The sequence below is a fragment of the Neltuma alba genome, unplaced genomic scaffold (assembly GCF_004799145.2).
Source record: "Neltuma alba isolate B1F8T4 unplaced genomic scaffold, ASM479914v2 tig00001676_pilon, whole genome shotgun sequence".
Taxonomy (NCBI): Eukaryota; Viridiplantae; Streptophyta; class Magnoliopsida; order Fabales; family Fabaceae; genus Neltuma; species Neltuma alba.
Genome location: NW_021632567.1, coordinates 1 through 14,487, shown reverse-complemented (window position 1 = coordinate 14,487; position 14,487 = coordinate 1). Strand labels below are relative to the sequence as shown.

At 31.6% G+C, this 14,487-nt stretch overlaps 1 protein-coding gene across 1 annotated transcript; it reads right to left on the bottom strand.

Annotated features, from left to right (window-relative positions):
* Positions 1 to 500: 500 nt before the first annotated feature.
* LOC114761353 (G-type lectin S-receptor-like serine/threonine-protein kinase CES101) lies at positions 501 to 14,466 on the bottom strand. Its single transcript, XM_028950706.1, has 14 exons — positions 13,994 to 14,466; positions 13,314 to 13,418; positions 13,012 to 13,223; positions 12,711 to 12,921; positions 12,388 to 12,625; positions 12,143 to 12,293; positions 11,790 to 12,043; positions 8,725 to 8,761; positions 7,738 to 7,868; positions 2,941 to 3,073; positions 2,727 to 2,830; positions 1,643 to 1,787; positions 1,401 to 1,541; positions 501 to 1,049 (listed from the first exon to the last, which is right to left on the bottom strand). The coding sequence occupies exons 1-14, from the start codon at positions 14,337 to 14,339 to the stop codon at positions 612 to 614; spliced, it is 2,646 nt and encodes an 881-aa protein (XP_028806539.1). The 5' UTR covers positions 14,340 to 14,466; the 3' UTR covers positions 501 to 611.
* Positions 14,467 to 14,487: the final 21 nt, after the last annotated feature.

The following is a 14,487-nucleotide window of genomic DNA, read 5'->3' as shown; positions in this document are numbered from 1 at the left end:
TAAGACCTATTTTCATATTTATTAATTTTCTCTAAATTATCCTTATGGATACTCTCTCAACCAAAATCAAATAGAAGAAGAGAGATGAGGTATTAAGAAAAATAATTATGGTGTTTTAGAAAAAACGTGTCACATTTTTTATAATTAACTAACTTACCTAACTTCCTTAATCTAATCAAGTTAGTTAAATGGGTCTTATATTAAGGACCGGAGAAGTATTATACTAACTCATAAGGTAGATTTAGTACCAGCCATTACACATAAGATATTAATCATATTCTTTGATTTTCTCCCCCCGGAAGAATAACCATTAAATAAATGGGTCTAATTCAATTACATCAATAACATCATCAATTAACCAAAAAAAAAAAAAAGGGAATATATCCAACCCCTGATCTCGCATGTATCCTTGAAGTCATATGGTATTTACAACTAGCTAGCGAGGGTATAACCGAAGCAGATCCCAAGGCCCAAGCTTCAGAGACAGGATAAAAATGAACCAAATAAACATACGTGATAACTTAGCTAGTTTTATGACGCAAGCAATAATATTCATTAATAAAGAAATTAAATCATCATTTCATATATATATAAAAGCTAAGATGTTTGTTTTATGATTGTCTGATGGAAGCTAGTTGGGTGGTCAAGTTATCGAACTCTGGAAGCTTAGGATGAACATGCCTTGCCGGAGGTCCAGACCGTATGGTTCTAACTGATATGCCCTTTGGCTTAGGCGTAGGCTTAGGCTTCTCTTCATCAACTTGGTCATTATTAGGTTTTGGTACGAGGGAATAAGGGGGAGGAACGAGTCCGCTGGAAAATGGTTTCTTATTGTTTTGTGCCTCGTCATCGTCCTCAGAAATACTTGGCAATGAACTGGAACTTGATGATGATGAACTTGAAGCCTTCTTGCTATCTTGCGACCACATGCTACTGCGCATGCTCCTTGATTCATCTTCATCATCGCCACCACTGTCATAAATACTGATCACATCCTTCCTGCTTCCTTCTCCTTCGTTGCTCTTTTCTTCTTCATCTTTACTCTTCTCCTGCAACAACAATTAATCAGCTAGCTGGCTTTTATTGGGACTTCAACTCTCAATTATTATTTCCGCAGATTATTATACAACTGCTGAACACAAAGACTGTTCTTTTAGGTGAAAAAACAATCCGAACTTATAACCCATATTACACAGGTTTTCTAACATGAAATTCATAACATCATCAACAATAACAACAACAGAACTTTATCTAATTAGGTGGGGTCAGTTACATGAATCACTGTTAAGCTTTATCAATGACTGAATCTTTAGATAGATTGTTAATCAAAATGTCTTGTAACATCATGATTGCCGACAAATACGAATAAATAAAAATAAAGATGATAATGTAAAACTTACTTCACATGACGAAGGTGATCTATAAATTTGCTGAATCAAAGCGTTGCTATCCCACTGGAGAGAAAACTCTCCAGCTATGTCATGCAGTAACTGAATGGTGGTTTCTCTTGCAGGCAGGTCCTGCCTCCACTTTGATACAAACTGCAGAAAGAAACGTAGTGCTTCATATTTGGGATTTCGATTGAGCAAGAATATTATTTGTAGAGGCATGGAAGAAGAAGAAGAAGAAGATGATATTTCACCTCTTGACTTAAGTAGGGTTGGAAAGAATTGCCATGTTTCTGAGTTAGGAGGGCTCTGAGCTCACGTAGTTCAGGGAGATCAGCAAATCTTGCTGCAGCATATATCAATGTCTGTACAGCTTCCTTGCATTCATCTGGGCAATCCCTGTTTTATAAATTTTTTTTTTTTTTAAATTAAGAGTTAGGCTTCTATCTCCTCTGTTTTTTAGAGAACATAATCATCTGATCTACAGAAAATCTAAGCCTTTTTGAACAGTGTTACGAGTCACGATATATAATCTTTTATAAAGGCTTCATACACCAATAAAATATACCCAAGTGTTTTATGCTATATATGACCCTACGAATTGCAAACAACGCATGAAAAAATAATCATTATATAAACAGTACGTTAATGATAATTTCAAATTCCATGGTAAAAAAGAAGAAGATAATTTCAAATTCAGGAGCAACAAAACAAAACATTAATTTCTAATTATATTTCTAAAAAAAGACAATTGAGTTTTCTCATCATTACATTTATGGTCTCACAAAGTAATGCAAAATAAAATATTTTTAATACAGATTATATTTTTATCATTATTCACTGGAATTTAATAATAATATTTTATTCAAAAATATAAATGCCATTTCCCATAGCATTTTAGTCTCAATTACTTTATATTAAATCTTACTTAAAAACAAAAAATTAAATGACAATGAATCTTAATTGGGATATCTCTACAATGACCTGCGTATTTTCCTATTTATAAGACGTAAATCTTTATATTAGGGTATCAAATTCCGAATCCCCCTCAGCTAATTTTCATTTTTCAGAGATCCAACATGCCAAATATATCCCAATAAACAGGATTATGATTTCTGAAAAGCAAATTTATTTTTTAAAAAAAACAAAAAGGTTAACAACATCCCCAAATTATTGTGCAATTAATGGCTGTGATAAAATTTGTCTGAGGACATATTACAAATTTTTCAAGCTGCAATATTCATGTCGGAAAAATAATAATTATAACATCCCAAACAAAAAAAGAAAAAAGAAACTGGAAGCAAGAACAAGAATGGATCATATATTGTATCATATTACCTCTGCTTGTTTAGGTCGTCAAGATAATTTAAAACGCAGCCACTGTACTTATCAATCAGTTCATAACATAACGACTTGTTATACTCCATCAGAAGCCCAGCAGCCTATATTCAATTCAAATCCAAAGGTTATTTCATCATTTACCCCCCAATTGATCTCTGTATGAAACCAAGAAGATCGTCAAAACAGAGTATTGAGAAGAAAAATTAAATACCCTTTGATAAGCATTGTAATCGTGGCCACGTCTCAGCAATTCTGCGATATCGTTCTTGAGAAATTTCTGAACTGCATTCCTCTTCCTCTGTATAATCTCTGCCTTCACCTTTATAGTATTCAGGCGTGATTTGCTGTTTCCAATACGAAATCAAAGGAAGAAAAAACAGGGTTCATCCAAGAACATAGAAACAGAGGATCGTTCTTTCATTCATCAAAACAGAGGAAACGTCTCTGGGTTAGTTGAAGCACCTACCTTTTCTTATAGAATTTGGACTTGAAGAATCGGGAGAACATCTCGGTGTTGTCCGAGAAAGTGAGGAATGCCGAAAAGTTGGAATATTTTATAAGAAAGATGAAAAAGGAAATGGATTGGGTGGTTATTTACGCCAGGAATAAGCAGTAATCAGGAAACCTTGAAGAAAAGAAACAGAGCTCCTAGGAAGAGAGGGAAAACAGGGAGGAATAAGAAATCCGTGGAGAAAAGAAAAGTGGGAATCTTGAAACCCAGATGAGGAAAATGAAGGAACGAGAATGGAGAGAATGAAAGGTGTGTTGTGTCTAAAGATGGTAGCGAGAAGTGTGTTTCTGTGAATGGAAGGAAGAGAGAGAGAGAGAGAGAGAGAGAGAGACTAAATAGGTTGTCTGAGAAGAAGTTGGTCTGAGAGTACGAAAATGGCAGAGGCGAGATCAGAGGGCGATTTGATGTGAGGTAAAATAGAGTATGAAAGGTGGCAAATTAACGAGAACGAAGCGCCAGGCCAAGAAGACGGCGCTATATTGGGTAGAAAATTTTATAAATGCCTTCTCTGTTTTTTTTTTTTTTGGGTTTTTGGATCAAAGAATAAATCCTTGTGTTCTTTTAAAATATGCAATTTTCTGATAGAATTGACACACACTTTCAAAGTTGAGCTAATTTTAGTGATAGGGATGGAGTGGGTTAAAAAAGGAAGGGAAAAAAAAGACTAGAAGACAGAGATGCATCACAGTTTAGCTTAATTTTCAATGAGATACATCCTCTGTATAATGTTCGAAGTTTTAGTAAAAATACAATGCTCTTAAGCTTAACAACTCAGTATGACTTTCCGGAACCAGTGTCGGTGTCAAATCTGAACTGTCTATATCTCATTTAGATAGTTCAGATTTGATTTCTTTTTTATTTTTATTTATTCAAAATAATTATTTTAATATGTATAAAATCTAAAATAAAGATAATCTCTTAACTATCATTCTTTTAAAAAATAGTTTTTTATTTAAAAACAATTAATTAAATATTTTAAATCCGGACCATCCATATGAGTCATAAACAGTTCATATTTGATGATCTTATAGTACTTCTCAAAGTAATAAGCACCGAAATTGGTTCCATGACTTTCCACATTTAATATTGATAATGCTAACAAAATATCTTTTCATTGGCAAATCTTACTTGTTGTGTATGGAGAATGCAAGATTAGATTTTTAATTAGAAGTTCTACCACCAAGCATTTGATTTAAAATGGTGAGGTCATGCCAGCTTAGTTAGATGGCTGGAGTTTAAATTTTAAAAAAACAACAATCTTAAATATTTGGTGGTAAAATTTTTGCTGCCATTGATCATGCCCAACTTAATTCAAATTAATCTAAATCTCAAAGAAATTCTCAAGTTGAAGTGACTTAGGTATAAGTGTAAAAAAAAAAAAGGGTAGAATAAGTAACAATTAATCTATGGAAATTTTGCTAATTTAATATTGTCTAATTTGAATTGCTTTGTTAATCATAAAACATTTTTCGCCCCAGAAAAAAGAAAGATGAAATATCTGAATTTGATCTTTGTCTACCACTTATGCTTTTGTTTTCTAACCATACAATCTTATTTTTAATCAATTTATAAAAGTTTGGATAAATAAAATAAAATATAATTTATATCGTGTACTGATATCTTGCTTGATTGATATTTTTTTCTTGCCAACAATATCTTGCTTGATTGATAAGATAGTGATAATTAATTGGTGTTGGCTTTGAGGAATTATAGATAGGATTTTCAAAAACAAATCATAAGTACGAATAAAACAGCATTTCTTGAAAAAAAAAAAACAAATAATATGTTCCAATAGAAGATTGTGATGAACTTTTATTATGAGATTCATTTCTCAAAGAGAATAACATGTATATAACTTGTTTTAATGAGAGATTAAATTAACTTTGTGTTTTTTTTTTTGTTTTTTACCGGAAAAGTTAACTTTGTTTATAAGTAATATAAATAGACTTTTTAATGGATAAGATTCATGACAACATGACTAGATATAACTTCTGGGTTAGAAATTAAAAGATTCTTTCATCACGTGTATTCGGACAGCAAACCAAGTTGTTTCATTCATGAAATATAATTTGATTAAAAAATAATTCAAAAATAAATTTTTGTTTATTTTTATATATAACTGGCGATAAAAAATTCTAAAATTAAACAAATTGCTGTTTATTTTATTTTCTAATCTCCGATAACACGCACGGACACTTAAAAATATATACTTAATCTTTTTATTATTGAGCATATGTATCCATTGAAGCTTTATAATGCAACTAAATATAGGCATTTTTTCCCGATATAAATTCAAAATTGTATTTTATTTTTATTAAAAATTCTCAACTTTACTTATTCTATTTTTTTTTTGGTGAAATTAAACTCATTCAAATTTCTTCTTCCCTCCCTTATTTTGTTACGCCGCATGGGTTGTAAAATCTAGTTTTATACGTTGAGCAATAAATTTTCATAATTATTATTTAAATGCATAAATGATTTGTATTATTTGCTCAAATTTAAATTTTCAATGATTTATTCATCATCAATTACATCAAACTTTTAAAATATTTCATGAAAAATATAATACAGTAAATTCATTGGAAATACTATTAGTATTTTTTTTTTAAAAAAATGTATTCGATATTCTTCTGGCAATTCCGCGCTTTCGTGCTCATTTGTTGAGAACCACTAATTGCTTGAGATGCCTCTTCCATGAGGCCAAGCTGTTTCTCAGCAACGAAACTACACCGTTGCGTGAACCCTTCACTTTTCTAGCTTCCTATTCTTCTTTACTCTTTTTTCTTGCACCTTTATTCTTAAATTCTGCCATATATTTTCACTTTTCTTCCTCCTTTAGTATTTATAAATCACGCCTCCCACATCCACTTCAAAATAGATAATGACTTAAATGTTTCTCTATTTAATGACGGTATTCATCTTTTTATTTTCTTATAAAAATTCTTGTTAAAATATACCCCAAAAATTTTGGTGGGATAACAACAATGTTAATTACATGGAGTACAATAAATAAGTCAAAGAAAGAAATAAATAAAGTAGTTAGTTATATACTAATTTATACACCCATTGTATATCATTCACGGAGGGTCATAACTCCAAACTCAGCCTCGCATTTAAGAATAGTAGTTATATATAATTTAAGTGGGGCACGTGATGTCATTAGGTTAGGGTCCATGCAAGTTAAATAATAGTTGAAATAATTAAAAATACAACAATGCATTATTTATAAATTATATATAGTATGGCTCTTTATTCTTTTTATGTGGTATTAATGATATTAATTAATTGGTGTCCAATTTTTTATGGTACTCCTCCTGTCTTTAATATAGAACACAATTATTGAGTTGATTTTTATCCTAAATATAAGACCCATTTATCATATTTACCAATTTTTTTATAAATTACTCATATAAATACTCGCTCAACTATAATCAAGTAGAAGAGGAAGGGGGTATTAAGAAAAATGATTATAGTATTTTAAAAAAAACTTGTCATATTTTATAATTAACTAACTTACCTAACTTCTTTAATCTAATCAAATTAGTTAAATAGGTCTTATATTAAGAACCAGAAGAGCATTAGATAATGATGAAAATAGGTCAGAGGTCTAAGCCTGAACCTGAGCTTGTACTAGTATATAAGCATTTTTTTTAGGTTTAAACCTGAGCCTTTAAAAGACCTGGTCAGGGCTAAAGTCATTCTAAAAGTCTATTTAAAATGTAGATTTTTATACCTTTAATCATATTCATAATTCTCTAAACCTGTTTAAAATTTTATACTATACCGTACATAAGATTTGATGCTATAAAAATTACATATGATTTAATTATTTAAATAAATTTAATTTAAATTTACAATAAAACAACAAGATTCTATTAATTATGATATCTCATAAAAGCTTGATTCAATTACATTAATATACATACAATGAATTTGGTTTTTCGTCAGCCATACGTAATTTGTTTATAACAATAATAAGCAGTTCTAAAAATATATCATGATTAAATTAATAATATAAGATTTTAATATAATTTTTTTACTGGATGCCCTAGTAAAATAAATTAAGTTATTAATATTAAGGATACTTTTTAATTGTATTGTTGTTTTTCAATAGATAGACTTAATCTATAAATGCATTTATAAAGTTTTAGACTAATCAAAATTAAAACATGATATTGTGAGTTCTTAAACAATAAGTTATGGACATGCTAATCAACCAGTATATACAGATATGAAGTATATTTTTTATACAACATTAAAATTTTTACCATAAGTCCATAATCTTCAAACTAAAACTTTACACAAATACACTTGATGTCAAGAAAAGAACCGATGAAAATATGCTTAGACTCATTCCGAAATTTAGGTTAGATGAATGAGAAGAATTTCATAGAAATAAGTTCTTCTAAGAATTAATAAAAAATTAATAAGTTAAAAATAAGGTAAATTAATATAAATTAATTTAGGTTATATTATATTTAATTATATATAAGTTACTGAGATTGCTGCGAGGAAGGAGATTGCCACTGTGCAGCATCGTCGTCACGCTCCCTATCGGTTCTGACATCAGACCCCTCACCAGCCTCATCAATGGCCGCCCTATCATTGGTGTTATTACCATCATCTCTCTGCAAATCCACCTCACTTCATCAACTTCAGACCTTCGCCAAAGGTCGCTCTTTCATTATAATATGTCAAATCTACGTCAGCACTGAATTTTATTCTTTTTTTTTTGGCCAAACAGAATTTTATTCTTTTGGAAGAACTATATATATCAGCATTTGTGTGTGTATATATCATATAAAATATTAATGTCCTTAATTACTATATTATGTTTTTTAAACTTTTTATTATTATAAGGATGTTTAATAACTGTAAATAACAGTTTGTATATCGTTAAATATATATAATGTCGCATTTTATTCTCTCTGTTTCTGTTTATAAAAAAATTTATGAAGATTTCATTGTTAAAGTCAATAGTCTCGTGGCTTAACTAATGCCGTTTAAGAACTTCTTTTTGTGGAAGGTTGTGATTAGATCTCACTTGTAATTAAGTTGTAATCTTAAGCTGTGTCCCTCTAAATAAAAAAGAAAAATACATTGACAAAAATATAAGATATGAATGTCAACCGTATTTTTCTTAAAAAAATGATAGTGATCAGCTACTGCTAACTATATATATATATATATATATATATCACTAACGGAATAAACTGTGAATTTAGAGACAGACAAATCGTAGAACAAAACCAGCCACGAATGAACAAAATGTGAATATGGAAAATCAAGTTTCTACTTTCTCTCCTCTCTCCTCTTTCAGATTCCCATCTATCACAAATGCCTATGAACAAAACAGAAGGAACGAGACAATAATCAAACAAACATGTTATTAAACAACATATACTCGAATGCAGAAGATGTACTGTTTCTCTCATATGCAAAACACAGAGATCTCAGAGAGAGAGAGAGAGAGAGAGATCATACCTGAGAGGTTGGGGAGAGAGATGATGAGGGAGTGAATCTGTTAGAGAGAAGAAACAGCAGAGAGAAAGGAGAGGAAGAGAGGAGAGAGAGGAAATGAATTTTGGTAGTAACTACTGAAACATATTGAATGGGTTCTGTTGCCTCTTATATATATAACGCATAATTACACACATGCATGCTTCCCACCATCGCCCAACCAATCAAAACTGTATATTTAATACTCCTCCGGTCCTTAATATAAGACCCATTTAACTAATTTGATTAGATTAAGGAAGTTAGGTAAGTTAGTTAATTATAAGAAAAGTGACACATTTTTCCTAAAACACCATAATCATCTTTTTTAATACCTCATCTCCCTTTTCTATTTGATTATGGTTGAAGGAGTATCTATAGGGGTAATTTAGAGAAAATTGATAAATATGAGAAATGGGTCTTATATTTAGAACCAAAATCAACTCAAGAATTGGGTCTTATATTAAGGACCAGAGGAGTATAAATTTATGCCTTATATACATAAATAATATTAAGAACTAATATTTATGTTTTTTTTTTTGCCAGAGCCAATATTTATGTTGTTAACCTAAAAATAATACAATAAAGTGATAATTACGATGACACATAAAAGATACATATTATAAGTTTGGAGAGGAAGTGCATAACATAAAGCCTTTTGAGGTTGGATTCATAGGATTTTTTTTTTTCAAAAAAAGGACTGTCAGGTTATTTAGGAAATACGCATATAAATAAGTGTGTTATTGGTAAAATATTTTAATTTCGCGGATCTTATAAAATATGTGAATCAAATTTATTTAATTATCCTTACAATAATAAGATGGTCAACAGTTTCTACTATACCCTTGACGAAATTTGTATTGCTGACAATTTCAAGGACGATAGCAAAAGAATTTTCCCGCTTGAAATAAATTATTTAATGTGACGAATAATAATTTCACCTTGTTATTGCTCTTTATTAAATTCAGATAATAGATATTTTAGTTCAGTCAAAAAATATAAAATGATGTTAAGATCTCAGGAATTAAAAAAAATATAATCCGCTTATAAAGCCCCTTGTTTTTGGATCCTTTATAGTATTATATTATTTTAGGGACTTTAGCCGTTCTAGTTTGGTGAAGAAAACAAAGAAGGGAAAAATAAAAAAAGAGACACAGTGAAAAAGGATGGTGAGGGGATGTTGAGTGGGTTTTACTAGATTTTGAATCTCAAACTCCAAGAAAATGTGTAGATTTTATCGAGAAAACTGTGGACTACGCAAATGGTTCGGTTGGAAAGAAAGGGAAACATAGAAAATGAGGTTTCGTATTGCGATGTCGGCCTGGAAGACTGACACACAAAACTGTAAGCTTTTGGGAGCAACTGGTTTTGGGGCTTCCAACTGCCATACCAACATCTACAGTTACACACCGCCCATTGCTTTAATTTAAAATCCATGTGCACATCCCTCCATTCTAAATATCCATTCTAATTTCTAAATATGATTAGTTTTTTTTTAATATGGCCGATTGAGTCAGATTTAACTGTTATTGCATCTAATTGGAGATAACTCTTCCAAATGCACACTCTTAGCTAACAATGAATAGTATTCAAACTTAAATCCATTTCTTAATCAATCTAGTTAAGAGTTATTGAGTATTTAACTCTTCTATTAAAAACACAAGTAATGTGTGTTTAGTAAGTTATGTTGTATCAAGTGTGTTTGTTATGAATCCTTTATTGGGGAAACCCACAAGTATTGTGGGATTTATAAACTCAAGAGACTCTCTCTCCTAATAAGCCAGTCTTTTGGGATTGGGTTCTTCTTTTAGACTTGTACTCATCACATTATTGCTCTTATTAAGAGTCGATCAACCGGAAAGGACTATCTATAGAGGATTCTAACCGAGTGAAGTTCCCGGTGGCATCGATTCTCAAGAGAGGTACTCTGTTATGAGTTCCACATTAGTGAATCTCACAAGTATTGTGAGGTTTATAAGTTCAAAAGCATGTCCCTTATAATAGGTTAGTCATTTGTGATTGGGCTCTATCCTTAGGCTTATGCTCATCACAGTGTTATGCATGATTAATGTGGTCATTACTTAAATACTACTCTTCTGGTTTTTAATATATGACCTAATTGTTGAGTTGATCTTGGTTCTAAATGTAACACTTATTTATCATATTTATCCATTTTTTTCAAAATTACTTATATTGATACTCTCTCAATCATAATCAAATAGGAGAAGGAGAGAGGATATTAAGAAAGATGGTTATGATGTTTTAGGAAAAATATGTCATATTTCTTATAATTAAATAACTTACCTAACTTTGTTAATTTAATCAAATTAGTTAAATAGGTCTTACATTAAGGACTGGAGAAATTTTTTTTCATAGTTATATATATGAATATATTTATATATTTAAGTTTTGTTACTTTAGCTATGATTAAATTGATCCCAGTTCAACACTGACATTTGAATCACCTCCTCAACTAATTAGTTTAATTTTGAATATCTTGGATATATAATATCATGACTAATTTAAATTTAAGTGTTATTAAATTTAAATAGAATGACACTTCAAACATGTTTTTCTGTAACAATACAGTTTGATTATTTATTGTAAAATACTCTTCAAGATCAGGAACAAGTCTGATCTCTTAGGCAAGAGAAGCTTCCTACAGGACAATCCGAGCCGCCCATAAAGAGAAAATTCAAGCAACCAATAAAATGGGAAGAAATTTAATATGTTAATAAAAATCGAGAGCTTCATCACCATTCAGAATCTGGACTAAAGGTTGTCTTCTTATTGGCAAACAACCATGGAGAAGGGAACACAAAAACTCTGAGCTTATCACAAAGTCAAAGAAACACAGAAAATTCTCACAACTAAAGTGATGTTACGACCCCAAAACAATGCATTTTCAGCAAGTAGTCAGAAAGCATATAGTTTTACTCGTAGATCTCTACATAAAGAAAATAAAATCATTAATCGTAGTGTATACACAAGGGACCAGTTACCTACCATCTAGATTAGAAATTGTGACATAATTTGGGGAATAATATTCATGCCTGATGTCATGTAGCTCAGACTCTTCCTCAACGTCACCGATAAAGTATGCTGGTTGCTTTGGTTTGGCAAGTTGAATGGAATCATTTGACAGAAAAGAAATTACATCTAACATGGAAGGCCTGTCTTTTGCTTGATCTTGAACGCACAAGAGGCCAATATGAATTCCTCTCTGCACTTTGTTTTGCACGCTCGGTTCATCTAATCCTGAGTCCATTAGCTCTAAAGCTCTACCTTCATTCCAGAGCTTCCATGCCTAAAAAAACCCCAGCATCCATCAAAAGCTTAACAGATCAGTCATTAGAATAATATATATATATATTGGATTTAAGAAATAGCTGTTTCAGAGACTTACATATCCTATTAGATTATAAGGACGATCTAAATCAAATCCACTGTTATTCTTTTTGCCACTAAGAATCTCTATTAGCAACACACCAAAGCTGAATATGTCTGTTTTGATTGAAACAATGCCATTAATTGCATACTCTGGAGCCATGTAGCCACTTAAGTAACAACAAAGCAAATGAATGTTAGAATCCCGAATCAATCAAGAGTCACATGGAAAGTGATTAAAATGAACTGTGTTCATAAACTTACCGTGTACCGACTACTCTATTTGTGTTTTCTTCAGATTCTCTTAATTCAAATATTCGAGCCGTGCCAAAATCAGATATTTTAGGATTCATTTCTTCATCAAGTAATATATTGCTTGCCTTCAAGTCACGATGTATGACCTTTAGTCTTGAATATTTGTGTAGATAAAGAAGTCCTTGGGCAATTCCTTCGATGATGCTAAACCGTTTTTCCCAATCTAGTACATTTCTTCTGCTTGCATCTGTCAGAGGGTAAACTGCTTATTAGAAAGCTTGACACGTACGCTAAAACATTCATAATTTTGTTGAATGTAAAAGACAACCTACCAAATATGTAGAAATCCAAGCTTTTGTTAGGCATGTACTCATAAACTATAATTCTTTCATCTCTTTCGATGCAAAGGCCCAAAAGCCTCACAAGATTAGTGTGCTGTAGTTTAGCCATAAGTTTAGCCTCATTTTTGAATTCTGTAAGCCCTTGTCCAGAACTTTTAGACAGTCGTTTTATTGCAACTTCCAGCCCATCGGGTAGTGTCCCCTGATGATATTATTGTACAAAGTTCATATCCATGTAGTTTCTAATTTCAATACTCTCTCTCTCACTCTACCTCTCACATATACACATTACCTTATATACAGGACCAAAACCGCCCTCTCCTAGCTTGTTAGAATCTGAGAAATTGTTTGTGGCAACCACAATGCACTCAGAGCTGAAAATTTCAACCTCATTCCTTTCCTTCCCATTTTTCTTGTTTCTTTTGGCTTTGCCATACACCATGGAAATCATCGCATTGCCTCCAATTTCATGTAATATCTTCTTTTGCTTGGTTTTCCTATCCACTGGTAATGTGACATAGAAGTACAAGTCACCAAGAGGACCTTAACTCAGTGATTATTTGGATATTATCAATACTATATGGTAGTTATTACCTTCTGCTTTGTATTTTCTCAATGAGGCATAGCATAAGTAGCATATCAGAGGTAATACTAGGCTTCCTCCCACTGCAATGATAAGCCATATCCACCACTTGCTTACTACAGTTCACAACAATATGATTTTCAAGTCACGCGTGGATATGATATAGCCAATTTTAAATGGAGGTTACCATTTGTTTACCAAAAAAATAGGGAGGACTCATGAAAGACAGATATGTGATGCAACTTGCAACATTTCTTAATAGAAAAAAAAATGACAAACTCCTCCGATCCTTAATATAAGACCTGTTTAACTAATTTGATTAGATTAAGGAAGTTAGGTAAGTTAGTTAATTGTAAAAAATGACATGTTTTCACTTACTTGATTATGATTGAGAGAATATCTATAGGGTCATTTACAAAAAATTGATAAATATGAGAAATAGGTCTTATATTTAGAATCAAAATTAACTTTAATAAATGTCATATGTTAAGGGCCGAAGGAATATAATAGCATAAGGATTGGAAAGCTTCAAAAGATCACTTTTAGACTTTATGAGACCAATTACTCATTTACCTTGTACAACATAAAATCACTTAAAAACAAAAACAAAACCAAACACCCATGTCAATGCGCATTGCAGAACAAGCAAAAATATAATATAGCCTAACGCAGTTTATGAAACAGGGCATACCTTCTTGCCTAAGTCTAACAATATAAATGGACTGTCCTTTTGACTCTGCATCTTCAATGAACCTAGTTCCTTTAAGCCACATCTGGCATCCAGTTTTGTTAATTCTATTAATCGGTGCATAAGCCTCACAAGAACAATTGTTCCGGCATATGATCTCACAACACTGTCCACTAATATTCTCTCTTTCGTGAACCTTAATACTATCAGTGGACATGTAACCAAAACTTTCTTCAAAACCATTGTCATGGCTCCTGCATTTGGGAGCACTTTGAGGTGTGCAAAGAGGACCAAGGTGAAGGCGCTTACTATATCCGCTCAATCTATCTGTGTACCTTGACCATAACATCACACCTCCATAGTTAGGTGACTTCTTTACAGTGGGAAGTACCTTAGAGTTTAACAAATCAGCAGGAACATAGCCACCTGCCTCTGCTTCGGGAGATGCTGGCAACCCAGGAATATTTTTGACCCATTTAATGATGTCGCCCACTGGT

Coding starts and splice junctions, on each gene's coding strand:
- LOC114761353 (XM_028950706.1), bottom strand. CDS start 14,339: ATGTTATGGTCAAGGTACACAGATAGATTGAGCGGATATAGTAAGCGC. Junction 2,831..2,940: donor ATTACAATGCTTATCAAAGG/GTATTTAATTTT, acceptor AATTGAATATAG/GCTGCTGGGCTTCTGATGGA. Junction 1,050..1,400: donor GATCACCTTCGTCATGTGAA/GTAAGTTTTACA, acceptor TTGTTGTTGCAG/GAGAAGAGTAAAGATGAAGA.